Source organism: Pipra filicauda, unplaced genomic scaffold, assembly GCF_003945595.2.
Source record: "Pipra filicauda isolate LSUMZ 115617 unplaced genomic scaffold, ASM394559v2 scaffold76_size2844353_pilon, whole genome shotgun sequence".
In the NCBI taxonomy this organism is placed as follows: Eukaryota; Metazoa; Chordata; class Aves; order Passeriformes; family Pipridae; genus Pipra; species Pipra filicauda.
Window position 1 is genome coordinate 970,932 of NW_024104942.1, and position 18,254 is coordinate 989,185.

Here is an 18,254-nt window from a genome sequence, read left to right on the forward strand (position 1 = left end):
TAACTTAAATCCAGCTATAGATGTACTAACCCCGTGGTTTGAGCTGTTTTCCATTCATGCACTGATTGGTGAACCCAATATTTTTCAGTGTTCAGGAAGGCCAGTGCTAAATAGCAGAAGGCAAAAACTGAGGCAAAACCAATTCCTGAGTAGTCATTTTGTAGGTGTCTGATAGGACAGGAAACAGGAGCGCTGGGATGGGATGAATCCCAGAGAACAGCAGGCACAGCAGTGTAGGGAAGGGATGCACTGACGTTCAGGAAAGTGTGAAGCCTTCGGTGTCTGTTTTCCTGATTACATTCCATGTCAGGTTGTTGCTTCTGAATGGTTAAATACTTCTGTATTTAGTGTAAATCATAAGTAAACTATATATATATAACCTTCTATGGTAAATTAGCTCAAGTAAACCAAGTAATACGTTTTTGATTAAAATACGATGTTAAGTGGTTGTCTTAAAGAAGATTTGTATTTTTCAAATTACATGGTTTTGTTCCTAAATTAGTTTTGACTTATGAATATTCATAATATACTCCTTAAGAGTCTCAAACAGCTTATGCATAAGAATTAGGTATGTCATTTTCGAGCAAAACTGTTAAGTATTCAGAAATTTTGAGGAAATGAATGTTCTTTAAATAGCTAAACAGTGATTTCTGCTGCTTGTGATGCTTAGGGTACAGCTGCACAAACAAAAGCTCCCCTAGCTGGAGTTTGAATTTGCTGTGAGCTGGTTACTTAAGAGTAACTTTTAGATTAAAAACTTGACATTAGAAGATTTTAAATATCTTACTGTGCACTCGGTGAGAAAAAGCTGCTGCCTTTACAGGGAGTTGGAGCAATCAAACGTAAGTTGCTTCTGAGTAGCTGACAAAGGCCACAAATGATCAGCAGCACCTACTTTGAGTGCTTAAATGAACCCAGTATGAAGTTTACTCTGTCAAATTAATACTCTTTTTCTTTGGCAGAAACCCTAGTGTGTATTTCTCTGGTTATACCTGCCTTGTGCCAGTGTGTTGTCATAGGAAAAACCTATACCTCTATCTGAATGCTTTGGAAAAAGCATTAATTTTTTATTCAGACTTAGCAGGTCAGAGGAAAATATTAACAAAGATATCCTGATTGTGACTTCCTTATCGACAGCAAGTTTTCTTCTCCACTTGATGTATCTTGTCAACCATCACAGCTCCGTACTTCTATTTTTTCCTCATCTTAAGAGTGTACATTTCTCCTTACAAACCTTTTAAGAAATGTGAGGGTGAGATACTGCTCAGAGTTTCTTTTGCTGTGTTGTCTGCAATTTTTACAAAATAGGAGGTGGTTGTTAGGTCACTGAAAATCATAAAGAGAGAAGGGATGTACATCAGCCACACAGGATAGATGTTACACCTTCAGTAGGTGACAGCTGAGCTTCTGTGCCAAGATGCCAGAATAGCAGCAGTTGTGAGCTGAGCAAGGTTCATTCCTGAAATTATCATCATCTGAGGCACCAATTTATCCAGCTAAAAGCTGTGATCTCCATAATTTATTGATTTGCAGAATTTGTTCTTAGAAATAGAATAGTCATAGGCATGGAAGTGGTATCTACTAATTTAAATGAATTTATTTCCTACCATTAATCAGATATTTTTATGTGATTTTTTTTTTTTATGTACTTTGCTGTTGTTTCAGGAGTGGTATTTTTGTTCACTTCAGTTGCCATCTTCTCAAAGCTTCGCTTTTTTGTTTTAGGCTTCTGCACTAAGTTTCCAGTTAATCACTGTAGAGAAGGCAATTCAGGGGAGAGTATGAAAAACTCCCAAGTAGATAATTTGCCAGTTATTTTGTTAGGCTCAAGTCATAGAGAAACCAAAGCAAGACTTTGGCTCTGATTTGGTTAAAATTGTTTACAAGAGTTTTCAAAAACTCTTATCATCTCTGAAGCAACTCCTTGTTCTCTCCGTTTGTTACAGGACCTGCAGGGTCTCTTTGAGACATGGATAAGTGGAAGAGGAGGCAGAAAAGTTGTCCTGATGATTCTGTAGGGATGGAAAGAGGAATGGACATGGGGACTGCAGGCAGTAATAGTTATGCATCCATGCAAACTGAATAGAATTTAAAAACTTGAAACTTAACGTTAGAGGAAGTGAAGTTTCTTGAGCTTGATGATTTTCTTTACATTTCATAAAGTGCTGTGAATTTAGAAAGTGTTTTGGGGGAATTCTTGATTTCTTCAAAATGTGTAACTAGTCCAGCACAGAATCAGCCTTTTGACACAGAAAATGGCATTTGTTCTATAGAAAGAGGTGCAAAATGTTTTACTTCAATTTTTTTGGGAAAGTGGAAGTTGAAATAAAGGTGCTGTTTCTCAGTTGCAAGGCTTCTCTCAAAGGTAGTCAGCCTGTCCTGCTGCTCTTCCTGTAGAGTGTGGTGTTATTTTCATTTTTATCATTTTCTGAGTAATTATTCTGAAAGGACATCGGCAAAAATACCTTTTCTCTGCTGCTAAAAAAGTAAGTCTTAAAATAACAGGTACTGACTCAACTGCCCTACATAAATGTTGGTATTTTAATAATCGGAAAAGAGTACAGAAAAACTTGGGATTGATCCATTTCTTGCAGTATAGGGTTAAATCCTTATACTAAAGATTAATGAGAGGTTGCTGCCTGTAAAAGTTACAAAAGCTGTGCACTGTACCAAATATCAGCTCCAGCCTATTGTAACTAATCATGAGTGGCTTTCACTAAAGCTCAGGGAAGAGAGGTTTTGAGTAAATTTGTTTTCTAAGAGCTTGTCAAGGGATTTCTATTCGTACTTCACGGATCTTGAGATAAAAAGAGTTTCAACTTTCATGATGGAAACTTAAAAGCAATTCTTCTAAGTGTTATTTAAATCACAGAACCTGATCCCACTCATCAGCTTTTTTTATTTTGGATTCCGAAGCATGCTGTTTGTTATGCCTGGACATAGAAATGGGATAGTGCCATACTGGAGACCTTTCCAACAGGTTTTTCCCTGAGTGGGATCTCTGACCTTTCTGAGTGTCTCATGGTTCTAGAATACACTTCACATAGTGTTTAAGTAATTTTCAGATAAAATTCGTAGTTTCATGTTAAAAGGTTTTCTGTCAGTTTTGCAAATAGAAGTGGCTGGATTATATAGCAGCTTTTTCCACTGTTAGTGATATGTGTTTTGTTCAGTGAGGTTTTACAGCAGTAACTGAGAACAGAATTTGTTCTTGCAGGAATTCAGTGTTGCTTTGGAACCAGACATGTGTGACTTCACTGTTTTCTTTGTTGGTGTGTTGACTCTGCGGAGTTGACAAGAACAAACAATAGTGCAGGTCTTTTGTGTGCTACATTAAGGTAATTGGATGAGGCCCGAGCAGAACTAATTATCATGGAGTGCTATTTCTGGGCACTAAAACTCCTCGAGGCAGGAATGCATTGCAAGTTCTTGGTCCTGGTTTTCCATCCAGAGCATAAGCAGATCTTGTTTTGACATTTCTACAGCCAATTGCTTGCATTTATGTTACTAACCCTTGGTGATTGTAGGTAAAAAAACCCAATGCTATAAATTGGAGAGGTTTCTTGAGTACAGAGGAAAAAAAAGCTTATGATTTGCACTTTATATATAAAATGTAAACCTGTAAGAGCTTATGAGATTGTCTGTCCTCCTCAAGTCTCAGAATCTATAAAGAGTTTGGAATAATTATTTTCTTTCTTCCCTTTAATGGAAACATATTGCCCTCCTTTTCATGATACCCTTTATAGCTCTGTGTTCATTTGAAAAACCCATGTGCCTGACAAGGAGGTCAGCTGTTAATGTTACCTCTTCTGTCTTTTAAAAGGAAGGTGCATCTGCCCGAAAAACACAAACTCCTGCAGCACAGCCTGTGCCACGCCCAGGTAAGGTGGCTCCTGTCCTTTGTGCTTCTGTTCCAGAGAGGTTTGAGTGTCAAAGAAATGCTGTTGAAAGCCATAGCTGGAGAATGAAGTGGGGGTCATTTATTTGTGGTCTTTAACACTGCATGTATTGGAAAAAGTGCATATCCTTTTGTTTAATGTGACACTATGGGACTTGGGTTCATTCTTTTCAGTGTATTGCCCCATCAGCCTGTTGAAAGGATGCACTAGTGAAATTAAAAGTCACAAACTTCTTGCTTGTGGGCTTGGTATTTCAGAAATTTCAGCTCAAATATCTAATAAGAGCTGGTTAATACTCCAAGGAGAAACAACCTAAACAGAATAACTAATCTCAAAGAGAGATATATTATTACTTCTGTGATTAATAGATCAGAAAGAAGTAATTCTCTGCATGTGTTATCATTACTTCTTCACACTTCTTAGCACATAAGGTATTTGTAATGAGACCTGAATCCTCAACTGGCTCTTTAATTTCCAGTTAGTAGCTTTTGGCTACCAAGTCCATTTGTCTGTCAGATTGAATCTCAAGTTGTGATTCAGTGATAGAATTATAAAAGTACTTTGTTTTAAAAAGAAACCCTTAGGAAGAGTTTTTAGAAGAGTGTAAGAGCACAGACAGCACATGAGACAAACAGTGATTCCAAACAGCGATGGGCAGGTCTGCACCTGGTTTACATACTGTGAGAATTTCTGGTTTGCTGGAAGAAGGTCTCAATTGAAAGGTGTTATTTCAGAACAAGACAATGTTATGAAGGAAGTGGGGACATTTTGGGGGGTTTTGGAAACAAAGCTACCAGTTAAAATGAATATGCTTTTTCTAGAAGTGCTGGTGGAATACTGTATATTCCTGTTAAGACTCTAAATGCTTTCAGTGTGTGCCTTGCTAATTCCTTGAGATTTATTAGCAGGATTTAATGCTAAGACTTAATACTGTAAAGCTGATTCTTCCCAAAAATCTATTCTAATATTGAATGCTTTCAGCATACCTAAATGCTGTTGTGCACAGATTCTTCTGTTTGGTTATTTTGGTACTGGGAAGGTCATGCTGCCTGTCAGACTTATCTCACTAGCCCTGTTAAGCATCATAATGCAGATGGAGTTGACAGCAGTATGAAAAGGGTAGCAGTGGCAAGAACAAAAATCTGACTGAGTTGTCACAGTCCCTGCTGCTGGCTGTGACTTCCTGGGCAGTTACTGGCAGAAGTGTGGGTTTTGTGCATTATACAGGTTATACTGGTACTGCCCTTCTCTAGGGCCAATCCAGTCCATTTTCTTGTCTCTATATTGTAAGTTGAAGGGGGAATAAAGAAGAGAGGTGTAGTCAGAAGAGGTTTATTTTTCTGCCCGTTCTAGGATATTTTAAAACACTCAGCTGTTCTATTCTTAGCAGTCAAAGTAACTAAAACATGCTGTTTCCAGGAGGATGCTGCTTTGCATATAAGAAGTGTTAGTTAAATTGGGCTAAACAGTTGTGCAGTAGTGATTTGGAAAATATGTCTGAGATGTGCTTTTGATGTAAGTTTTTTTTTGGGGGGGGCAATATTTTACAGTACCAACTTTTCTACTAACCTGTCTTGGTACCACTATCAAATTTCTTACAGATATTTATTCTCCCTCCCTTTCCTTTTTTCTTCCTCTTTTTTTCCTCAGGGCAGCTGTTACTGCCCATATATTTCAGGGACATTTTTACATTAAGGAGATACCTAGATTTAAAAAATAAAAATAAAATTATTGGGTAGGTAAAGTTCATGTAGTTCAATATAGTTGCCAATTATATCTGTGCATTTGACAGCGTCAGGAAAAGATAATTAAGGATATGGTCTCAATATTTCAACAATGGCAACGATGTGTTGTGAATATTTATACTCTTCTAGGAAGTTTCTGAAACAGTTGGTCATAAATAAACATGAGCAAGTTGGTGCTATGCAATTGGAAGTCAATTAATGAAATTTGTCATGCATAGTAGCAACTGAGACTTGAGTTAGTCTGCATCAGTCCTTCTACTGCTCACCATTTTCTGATTTTTTTGAATTAGGATAAACATGTATGATGGTAATTATCAGGCACAACAGTTCTTTCCTGAAATTAGGACTCCTGAAAACTGAACTATAATATGTTTATTTGGGGGAAGTCAGGTAATTCAGTAGTGGCACCAAACTGAAGAAACACAGATGCTTTTCCAACTTTGGAATGCATTGTCTGCCCCGTACTGAGGCAGTCACAACTTGAAGGCTGAGGTGGAAATGTCTTATTGCAGAAATGGGGAGAGAACTCTTCATTTTCTGTCTGTCCCATAGAGTTTGTTTGTGTGGTTTTGTTTGATGGTTGAGGTTTATTTCTGTTGGGTTTGGGGGGGTGGGTGTTTTTGTTTGGTTGTGTTTTTTCCCCTTCCTGAGTGCCACCATATCTGTCAAGTTTAACTGTTTCTGGCACCCAAAGAGCTCATGTAACTCAAACTACAATCCAGAATTAACCTGAGGAAGCCTGAAATTCAGATTTTGATTGTTGAACGTTCTCTATGTGTTAAGGATAGCTAAATCCTGTAGATGTCATGTACAATAATAACTGCTAATGAAAAGGTGAGGCTCTGTAAAGATCAGGTTGTTGTGAAGCAGTTTTCCTGTTGGTTCAGCACTATTGAACTTAAGATCTACAAGCAGCTTTTTTCAAGATTGTGGCAATTCTTGTCAGTGCTGTTGTGCCCCGACCTTTTATGGAGGATGGAGAGGGATGACTGCCTTCAGAAAAACCAGGAGAGATTGACTCAACTCTCCTAACATCTGTTTCAGATGGTCAGAAGCTGTTTGCTGAATACTCAGACCAAAATTATAAATCCCTTCTTCAACTTAGTGTACTGCATCTGTGGAAATGATCTAATGACTGTAGTGTGACTCTTGTTCCCTCCTGCAATTAAACACATTGAAGTGTTGCCTTACAATCACATTTGTATCTATGTCTTAGTCATCCTGCCGTATTTTCTGTTTTTTTTTCAGTTTCTCAAGCAAGACCACCTCCAAACCAGAAAAAAGGTGAGTCAATTTTAGTTACATGAACCTTTTCATTTTTGTGTGAATTGTGTCTGCTCTTTTGTTTTTTTTTTTTCTGGAACTACAAGCAACAATATAAACAAGCAGTGGAATGCAGACATCATTCTGTTTTGCTAAATATGGGTCCTACCCTTACTTAGAGTCTCATGATACAATGATATGCTTCTTTTGTAAATGAAAACCTTTAGTCTGGAAAAAGTTTTGCTACAATATTCCTTGAATATATTTCCAAAACTGTGACCTGTTAAGCAAGAATTCTGTTTTTATGTCCAGCTCCTTTAATGAAAAAGGGGGGGAGAAAACAAATAACCAAAACACACCAAAAAAACCCTCAGGCAAGTCTAACTTTATTATCTCTACAGGGTCTCGAACTCCCATAATCATTATTCCAGCAGCCACGACCTCTTTAATAACAATGCTTAATGCAAAGGACCTTCTGCAAGATCTGAAGTAAGTAGCTGATTAGAACATACTGTATAACAAATTGTTTTCAGATACCAAGTTATACTAGTACCTAATTAGTAATTAAGCAAGAGGGTTCATCTACTCTCTTGTGACAAGCTAGTTTTACAGACCAGAGTATAAAAGAAATTAATTCCTTTTGACTAGCAGGAAAAAAGCGAAAACTTATTTTCAGAGTTTTGGCTCATTTGTGACCTCTGGGCTCAAGGGGCAGACTGAGGAGAGAGTCTTGCAATACCAGTTCTGCAGTGGTTTTCTTTTATGTAACATAAAGGCACCAATCCATGACCCCTTACAATGGAAGAAGGATTAGAGAAGAGGAGCAGTGTGCTCCTGGAGCTCAGAAAAGATTTTGGGAAATGACCACAGTTAGGGTAAAGAGGACAGTGACTGGAGGGTCTGTATCAGGCTGTATCAGCCAAGCAGCTCAGCTGGTTGTGTAAAGACAGACTTATTTTTTTTTTTCAAGTTCACATATTGTCATGAGGTATTGATGCAAATTCATCCAGGAAAATATCAGCAAGTTGCTAAAATTTGATTATCGCATCACACATCTGATTCTAAGATTTAATTCATTATGGCTCAATGAATCTTTCTGCTTGTCCAACAGATCATGGCATTTAGACTTGCCTATCTGTAAATATCAGTTGATTTTTTTTTAAACAGTCAGTCATTTTCACAGAGAAGTAGTACACTGTTGCAGATTGTCCACAATGGTAGGTTCAAAAAATGGAGGGGTTGTCTTTTTATCACTCCCTGCTCTCATCTTTTATGAGGCTGTAAAACTGCTCTTCTTCAAAACCAGCCTGTCCTGTTGTGGTGCCTTGCCTTCCACTGGAGTTGCCCTAGAATTTTATAAAACTGTGCTGTGAGATATGAGGCACCTTCTTCTGATCTAATTGTAGTTCCCAGCTTACTGCCACATACCATCGAAGATCCAGGAAGTACTGGACTGTTGATGTCTGCTCTGAAATATTTAATTGGAGAGAAGGGTGGCTTTTAACATTACAGTTTAATAATGTGCAAGCAGTCACTGGACTGATATAATTGGGTTGGCAGAGACGTTGTTTGTTTATGTGGGTTTTTACATTTAGGAAAAAACTTCACAGCAAGCCTTGGATTTTACATCTATATATATATATATAGGTATACATCCATGCATATGCCTGGTATGGGAATACTTAGAAAGGAGTAAGGCACCTCTATGTCTAGTGTAAGTATATCTGTGCAGGAGACACAGTTTTCAGTTGCTTTCAGCTCCACCAGGGCAAAGTTGCAGTTAAGTTCTGAAGACCTGTCCCGTGAGGATGCTGATATTCAGAATGCAGTGAACATGATCCAGAAAAAAAAGGAAATGAAGTTTAAGGGTTCAAAGGAGGACACTGATTTAGTTAACCAGTATGAAAGAGAAAGCAAAGAAGCAAGGTATGTTAATGAATCAGAAGGGCAATAGCAGAATTCAGAAGAGCAAAATATTAATTTAGCCATGACAGTTCTAGTGCTCTTCTAGGAAATACACCTCCCAGGCTGTATTTTGTTGCATTCAGATTTATTGAAGTGCTTAGTTTAGGAAAGGCTTCAGGGTTTATTTTACTGTTCAGGTATGCAGAGTGTAGAACTAGTCTTGATGTAGAGAGTGATTGATAGATATATGATGGTTTTCCTAAGAAAAAAGACTCAACTAATTTCTGCCTCTTATGTCACCACCTTATTTAGCTCATTCCCCACATATGGCTAAATCTAACAGAAGAGCAGAGATTCCAAAGACTCCTGTCATTGCCACAAGGAATAAAGGAATATTGTCCAGATAGAAAAGACACACCTAAGTTATTACTCCCTCCCTTACCCCTGCTGAGGAAGATGAAGGGAGATTTGCATTTCATGTATTTCTAGAGATAGTCAACCTTCTTGTAGCTGCCATCAGAGGAGATCGGCGATATAGTGGAAGGAGAAGAGATTTTTGGAGCTGGAAGGGAAGAGCCATTGCAGGGGAGACTGTGAAGAAAAGCAGGAGAAACCTGGGAGAATGATGCCCCCAGGATGGGTAGGGTGTGGAAGCTGTTTATAGGATGGGTTTCTCTTCCATGTCTGATCCCTGAGGCAACAGACTTCTGTGAAGTGTGTGATCATAAAGAATGAGTACTTGGGTTTCATAAATGAAGCACCTTTTGTGATTCCATCCATTTAAATGTTTCTTAAAACAAAATAAGAAAAATAATTACCTGAAATTATAGTTAGAGACTAAACCACTTAAAATCAAAACTTAGTCATAGCTGGGAATCTCTGTCTTTTAGGGGTAGTGTTTGTCTGCAGTGGTGGATTTTTTTTTATAAGTAACTGGACTGCAATGCATTGTCACTTGGATATGAGAAAAACTAACTGTGGTATCACTGACAGATATTTTAGCTTCATGGTTATAAAATAAACAGGAGAGTCTTCATCCAGTACTATGGTAGGCCTTAAATTCAATTGCTAAGGACTGAAAGAAACCTGTTAGTTATACCAATGTTTTTATTAAGCCTTTTCATAGCTCTATAGTATATTAGAGTTTTTCCATGCCACATTTGGCTGACATTTGTATGCTTAGCATCTTCAGTTTATCACTAATGTTATGCTCTTCTAAGGCAGAGAATATGGAAAGCAGGAAAATTATCATGTGTAGAATGAAATGTGTATAATTACAAACCCAAAGCATGGCACTGGTTTAAGATTTTTTTATTTTTTTTTTTAAGATATCTAATTTTTCTGTTCAATATATTTGTTGCAACTTAGATCTTTAAGGAGGATATTTCTGTATATAATTGTAATATATACAATTCATGTGCTGTGTAATAAGCAAATATTTTTGATAACTTTTGAAAGGTTATTTTTCTAAGGAGCCAAGGACAACATAAAATGAAAAGTGTCTAAAATAGGAAGAAGATATAATTTAACTTAAAATCAGCACTGCAATACGTTCTAATATATTGTGAAGCTTCTTAAAAATATTTTATATAATATGCTTTATTCTTATTCACTAGCTAAATGCAACACTGGATATCACAGTTATTGTGTAAAATCTGGCTTTCCAGAGTAAGTATTTGAGAATATCTGAAGTCAGGCTTTTCAGAGGCAAGGCTTCGGCTTTACATGGAACAAAGGTGAAGCAGGAATGACGTCAGGGAGATGTGAATGATTAGATGATGATTATGTATTTTTATTATGATGATGCTCTTACTTGTGATGCCTCTCACCATATGTGGCCAGGCAACTCACAGAGCTTTACCCAGCTTTGATAGTGAGCAGAGTATCTGGGATAGATTCAGGGATGATGTGTTACAAAAAAATGAACTTTGTTCTCTCGCAAAAATAAGTGCATAAAGCTTTTGATACTGTAACATAACAGAAATACTGAGAGGGTTGTAAAAATAAGTCTCCAGTTCTGAACACAACCGAATGGGTCTTATGATGATCTTGGTTACTGTGGAACATTGGAGTTGCCTTATTCTCTGTTCATGCAATTTTCAGTGTACCTGAGTTGGGGGCCAGAAAGTGAAAGTGTTTTAAAGTTAATGTTGGCAATGGATGAGCAGCTCAGGCAGTTCAGGGGATTATATCTTGCCAGTTACCTACCGTAATTTGATTTTGTTCCATCACTTGCCTGTTACCTTAGGAAAGGGATCTCCTGTCTTTGGAAAGTGAGAGTGCACCATTTTTTATGTGGGTAATGATTTTGGCAATTAACAGCAAGAGATTGGAGTGCTTTAATTTCCTAATAGGAGTATAAAAGTGCTTCTGAGTAGATGGGGAATTTTTTTCTTTTTTTCTTTTTTTTTTTTTTTTTTTTTCCCCTAGGGAATAGTAATCCAGAGAAGCCACAAGAAACTGTCCTGCACAGTCAGGTTTCAGAATACATTTCTAGTGTATTGAATGATTAAAAACGTGTCAAGTACAAATGTGTAGTTAAGCCATTGGCTATAGTACTACATAGTAATCCTATAAATAATTTACAAGGGAGGACTTTTTTTTGGGTGTTTAATACTCACACTTGTTAAGCTTGTGTTTTATGTCCAGGTAGTGATGGCATAGGCCATGATTAGGTTTATAATCCTAGAGTAATTTCTATTGATTCTTGGCTCTTAAGCACGTGATTTTTTACTTATTGAATCGATGGTTCCCAGAAATGCAAGCAGATATTTTGTAAAGTTTCTGAGAGCTGTCCTTTATTCCTGTTCTCTGTGTGTTTACACAGATGTAAGATCTTGATTCAATGCTTTCTTTATGACAGTCATCTTCTCTACTGTTCCATGTGAATCAGCTTATTGATAGTTTTTCCTTCAGGATTTTCGGATAACAAGATATTTTATGTTGTGTCCTGGAGAAGTGGATTCAGAAACATTCAGTATTTTACAGGAAATAAAACTGTAGCAGGCATCTAGAAGGTAAATAACTGAGGCACAACCGAATGGTACCTTAATGGCTGTAACACAATTTCTAGCTGAAATAGAGAGAAACTGCCAATAAACTAGTGTTGAAATGAATTCTTAAACACAGAAACATTTGAAGCTAGAAGTAGAATTGAGAATGCCTGTTTCAGCCAAATTGGAGAGGTCTCAGATATAGTGGTGAAGTTGTTAGACTCCAGAAAAGCAGTATTGCTTCTTGTCTAATTTGGCAGGGGTGCCTAGCTTTCCTGTTTCCATTTAAAATGTTTTTGCTTCCTCATATTTACCAATTAAATTTAAAATGTGACCTTTTAGATCCCTGTTCATATGAATATTTGATTATCACTGTAATGTAAGTAGGGCTGTTTGGTTTTTATTTACATATTCTATAAGAGTTTGTTCTTGTTTAGTGCATGTGACACAGAATAACAAAATTCTTCTCAGTATGTCCACCATTTTAGGTGATCCTGTTTTTTCCTACAAACCCTGCCACTTGGATAAAAGGTTTTTGAGGGATTGCTTTTCTAATTTTTTTTAATTATTTAAAAAACCCATTTTATTTCCATTCCTTTCAGCGCAGGTTCCTTTAGTTCTAATGGGTGATGAGCACCTCATTAATGGTTTACTTAAAAGCTGAAGACCACTAAGCAAATCCTCATTTTAAGTTATAAAATAGTTTCCTATTAGTACTGGCAAAGCAAAGCCTGCAATGTGTTGGCAGGACAGGCCAGTAGGTTTGCTCCTGATTAAAGGTGCACCTTGCTTTTGAGTTTTTAAATTAGCAAATTGATTAGAAACACTTCAACTTTGGTGTCACATTTGGTAGCTTTTTCCAAAGCAGAACTATATTGAATGCTTCTGTGTAGTGTGCAATTGTACATGTCAGTCAAATGTGATAGATAAAAGTATATGTAAATATTAACTCTTTTCAAATTACTTCAATTATTGGGGGAATTATTATCTTAACTTTTTGGAAGTAATATTCTGGGTAGCCGAAGTGTACTTTTCCCCAGTGTCCTGAATAGCTTTTTGGTTTCTATTTCCATTACAATGGTGGTGTCACACATGTACTAGACAGATAAGCATAATTTAATTTACAGCACATCATTTAACACCTGTAATGCTTTTTCTGCAGTTGCAATACTAGTCAGCTTTAGTGCACCATTCACAGTCATCTGGGTTTATTTTTACTTTCCTCCTGCAGTTGTATCAGTTGCAGGCGTTTGGACACGCACTTTGGAAATTCCTTGTGACTTTGTTTGTGAGACACTGTTAAATCAGGAAGAGTGTAAGGGGGCTTCATCTGTTCACTTAGATTAGAAAAGTAAAACAGTTTTGCCTGAAGGTTTATTGGCAGTTTTCACCTGCTGCCTTAAAACGTGTTTGTTTGGTTGGGGTTTTCTCCCTAAAATGCTGTTTTCTCATTGGATATGTAAAGAAAACTAGTATTTTCAAGCTGACTGAATAATGAACTTATCTTCATATTTAATTTTGCATTCTTTTCCCTGTTTCTCCAGCAATAGGAAGTGCAGTCTGCCTGTTAAAGCACATTCGAATTGGGTTTTAGTATTCAAATAGAAATAGATGGAAGAGAACAAATAGAAATCTGGTGCAAACAACCAAAAAATGTAGTAAACTGCTCAAAAGCACCATGTGTGCTGTAATGAAGAGAAATATTACCAATTAGGTACTGTGCTTTTTAAAATGTAGCACCAGTACTGTTGATAACTACTGCAGTTAAGTGAAACACTGTTTTATTTTTATCAGAAGCTTTGGAAATGAAATGTCAGCAGCGTTACAGTGCAGCAGGGTGGTTCTGAGTGGAGAGTTAGGAGAAAGGGGGTCTGAATTCCACTCTTTTGCTGGCCTGGTGGGTGACACTGGACACGTCAACTTCACTTTCTGCGACATAGTTTTAGTTCTCTAAAATACATGACTGTTATCTTTCTTATGACAAAATCCACTGAGATTTATATGTGAAAAGGCTTACATTGCTCTCATGTTTATGTTGCCAATTTTGAGACCTGTTCTGTGTATTTGATTGTCACCATAAAGAAGAGGGCCTTGAAATGGGATTGCATTTGTTTTTTAAGGTGAGAGGGCTGAAAGATTCAAAATTGGTAATTAATTGGAGATGGTGTGTCATACCTTAAGCAATTATTTTTCTCATAGATTACATATGACATGGGGATCACATCTGTATTTTCTGAGCACTTATTCTATCAGAGAGGCTATTTAGAAAACAAAAAAAAAATTATAGTATCATACATCAGATGAATAATTGATAATGTAAAATCACCATCCTCAAAAGAAAATCTTACTCAAAAAAACATTTTTTGACCAAAAATCCCAGCTTTCTTCAGAAAACATAATTTGGATGGCTTCAAGAGCTCTTAAAATTTGTTCCAGGAAGCAACTGTTTTAGTGCCCAGGTTATCCTTGGTCACTAAAAAGAATGAGTTATAGTTGCTTAGCAGGTTGTGATCTGGCTCCTCATCTCCAAATGTATTGGGTAAGCTCGACAAGGAGTGCCATGAATGTATAAGAACAGGTCTGGCTGTATTTTTGGAGGGCTGAGGACTTTTTAGTATGACTGTTTTGATCATAAAGGCTTATGAAATAGTATTCCTAAATTTTTTTTGCTGTTTTAAGTTAGTAGCAACGGAGAGTTAGCGCAGTGAAGATGAGATGGCTCCAGTGACTGCTGTCAATAATGCCAAGTTGTTATCAAGTTGTTACTTTTTCTACTGAGTCCATCAAGTAAATTGCCCTTGTCTGCTGAGTGTTTTGTTATTCCCTGAGGTTTGTACCATCAGATGAAAAGAAGAAACAAGGCTGTCAACGAGAGAATGAAACTCTAATACAGAGAAGGAAGGACCAGATGCAGCCGGGGGGAACCACAGTCAGCGTTACTGTTCCTTATCGAGTAGTAGACCAGCCTCTGAAACTTATGCCACAAGACTGGTAAGGACATTTCTCCTTTGCAAAATTTCTTAACCAGGACAATGGAGAATTTGGAGGGGGCCAATAAAGCACTATGAAATGCACTAAAAAGCAAAGATACAGATATAAGAGCAGATTTGATTGAGTGCTTGGGAGTCTTTAGGTGAAAATCATATGAAACTGAACTCATCTGAAAGGTCTTAAAAACTCGCAGCACTGTACACTTTAACAGTGTGAGCAGCACAACTAATTTTATAAGGTTTGCCTGAAATGTTCCAGAAATTCAAATAGAAATGGTCATATTATTTTTCTGGTCTGTGATACTGTAAATGTGCAAGTCACTGAACCATGATCTGGGAGAAAAACCTTTCTTTCGTATCTGCTTTCTGAAGGAAAATCTGTTGGGAAGATATGTTTGCAGGCCTTCAGCATCTGACATTCCAACTTTTTTAATAGTTAAAGAAAGAAAATATGTCAGACAGTATAAAGACTGAACAGTGATTCCAGTACTGGATAGAATTCATTGAATTGATGGAAGTTTACTTCTGAAGGCAGAACCCTAGTTGGGGAAAGGGAATCATGGATAGTTTTTACTTTTACGAAAAAGCTGGAAACGGATGATTTGGTCTGTAGCACATTTCTCAGTGCTATGAAAAATAGTTCTCAGTGAGGAGGAAAATTCTGGAGAAGCATATTTTTATTGTTTTAGATATTTTTGTTATTTAATGAAGTGCATTATGGAGCATTTTTATTTCTTTCTCACAAGTGTGGAGATTTTAGATGTGGATGATGACATATTTGGTGGTTTTGTAACTTCCACATTAGATTTTAATGGAGGGGAATACTTTGAAAAGGTCCTGTTCCTAAATTAATTGTTCTCTGTCATTAGAGCTTGAACTAATCAGAAATCTATGGGTTTGAAATTGTTCCAGTGCTATCAAATAGCACTTAAAATGTTTAATGATCAAACCTCTAAGAACCATCTCAACTAGATCTAAAGTACTTCTGCCCCAAGATGTGAAGTGGTGTGGGGATTTTTTATATTGGTTTTATCCAAGGGAGCCATATCAAAACTCCACCTTGATTATTCTTTTCCATTTGGCATTTGGTGGACTTTATAATGAATTAATTTGGGATTAGATTAGAGAGGTAGTTATTTGTTGTGGGAGATAGGAACCATGGTTGGATGATGTAAACACTCAACAGAAAGACAGACCGTATTTGGGAAGTCATTTGTTCTTAAAGGTGGGGGTGGGGGTTTAATTTTTAATAGTGTAAAAACTTCATATTAATCACAAATTTATTTTCTTAGACCACAGGTAGTGGTTATGTACTCTTAGAATAGATGATGCACTTTGCAGAAATTTTAACTAGAAGTGGGCAGTACTGAGAATAAAGGCTTTTAAATAGACACACCTCAGTTTACAGTGCTGTTCACAGAAGATTGCTCTAAAAATGTTGGAGCACATTTTAAAAGCAAAGTAATAATGACCACAAATTAACAGTTTGACTTCTTAAAATTGTAACATGAGAAACTGAGCTGCGAAGTTGAACAGAAAGTCCAGAAAAACCACTTTTTTTTTTTTTTTTTTTTTTTGCTTAACAAAGGAAAAGCGGTTGTCGTGCTGGAGTTGTGGTTGTTAGATGTGCTATACTGCTGTTACTAAAATAAGAAGCCATGCTAAGGCACATTGCCTGTCTAGGAAAGCATGTAATTGAAATGTTGGAGGCCATCAACGTGTCCGTGCCTTTCTGTGTTCGCAGGGATCGCGTGGTGGCCGTGTTTGTACAGGGTCCTGCTTGGCAGTTCAAAGGCTGGCCTTGGCTCCTGCCTGATGGATCTCCTGTCGATATCTTTGCAAAAAGTAAGGGATTTATCTTGGGTTTAGATGTCTTGGGGGTTTTTGTCTTGTGCTTGGGGTTTCCTGAGGGCAAAGGTTCCTATGCTTATGGCAAAGTACTTCCCAAGTGCTGTTGGATGTGGGTGGTTGAGCAGGCAGTGGCTTTGGTCTGCTCACAGACAGTGAATATTAATGTGCCCTCTGCAGTTCTTTTGTTCTGACCTGTGGAAGCTCACAGAAATCTTCTCAGAGCTGTCATCTTTAAGAGGCAGGAATAGCTAGTGTACAAATTTACTTTGCAAGCTTCTAAAATAAAAGGTGAACAGACAATGCATACTCTAACAATCAATAGAGAACAGGTTTACAGGATGTCTTCACATTTCATTGCTACTTAGAACAGAGGATTAATCACCTAGTATTCCACTAAGAAGGCGTTAAAAATATGATCTGGTGTCTGATAAAACCTTTAAAGTTTTAAAAAGCTCAAGTTTAAAGTTTAAAGCGAGCTAGATGTTACCACTGTATAGATCTGAACAGTTTTTTTGAGTTCTCACGACCGTACCTGGTGTGCTTTGAGGCACACTGCACTTCCCTGCACAGTTCACTCCTGACAGTGAGCTGGACGATAACATCTCAGGAAACTGCCAGTTTCTCTTCTCTGTTGCTTCAGTGTGGAACTGCCTTAGAAAATAGACCTTTTGATAGTGTCCAGTGGTTTCTGAGCCACAGAAAAACAACACAGAAAAACCAACGCACTCACACAAAAGAAAAAACAAACCCAACAAACCAAAACCCACCTCAGTTCAGTCTGTCATCTTCCTGTCAGTGTGATGAGGAAACAAGTTTTATCAGGTTTTATGTGTGCTGCACCTATTTGGTATGTGAAGCAGAGTCTGGAAAGAGATTGTTTGCTAAGCAGCAAGGGAAAAACCCAACAGTTGGGCAGAAGTCTAACATTGGGTCTGTGAACAAGAAAATAGAATAAGTCACTTAAGGGGGGAATGAGACTGAGAAGGAAGAGTGAAAGAGCCTGAAAGTCACTGTAAAAGTAAATGTACACCACAGGAGAGAACTTCACAAAAGAGACTAATAAAAGAAGAAAACAACACTTCAAAGTAAAGATACAGAGAAAGCAGGAATTGTGAGAAGCAAAACCAAGAGAAATGCAGTGAAATATTTAAGGTCTAGCCAGCAGTCATATGCTGCTCCCTATTAATTCTAACATTTTGTATATATAAATGTATAGAGGGCCGTAGGAATTTTCCTGACATGCATTGACGTTTCTGGTCTTTGCTCTGCCAGAAGTTCAGTCACAGTCTGCACAGTTCAGTCTGAAGGTGTGCAAATTTTTATGCTTTTCAAGTGAAAGTATATCTGGTCTTACTCAATGCATACCTTGAAATTTTAATTTTAGAAATGCATGACGTTGCTTCAAAGCAAGGTATTCTTAAAATATTTTCCTGACAAAGACCATCTCTGACTTTTCCTAATGACTTACCCCTCAAATTCAAACAGGTAAATGAAGGGAGCAGAGGCAATGTCAGAGTCCAGCTGTATGTGTTTAATTTTTCCTGAAGATATTGCTTTGCTGTTTTTTTGTAGTGTTTAATAGTCTTCATAAATGTGGTTTCTGAGATT

General features: G+C 37.3%; 1 protein-coding gene across 1 annotated transcript in view; it reads left to right on the plus strand.

The window, feature by feature from the left end:
* Positions 1–18,254, plus strand: part of CDC73 (cell division cycle 73) — a 105,919-nt gene that overhangs the window by 83,259 nt on the left and 4,406 nt on the right. The window contains exons 11-15 of the mRNA XM_027713283.2: positions 3,824–3,881; positions 6,893–6,928; positions 7,309–7,396; positions 14,635–14,796; positions 16,540–16,640. Of these exons, the coding sequence (XP_027569084.1) occupies positions 3,824–3,881; positions 6,893–6,928; positions 7,309–7,396; positions 14,635–14,796; positions 16,540–16,640 (445 nt within the window). The remainder of the gene's footprint in view (positions 1–3,823; positions 3,882–6,892; positions 6,929–7,308; positions 7,397–14,634; positions 14,797–16,539; positions 16,641–18,254) is intronic.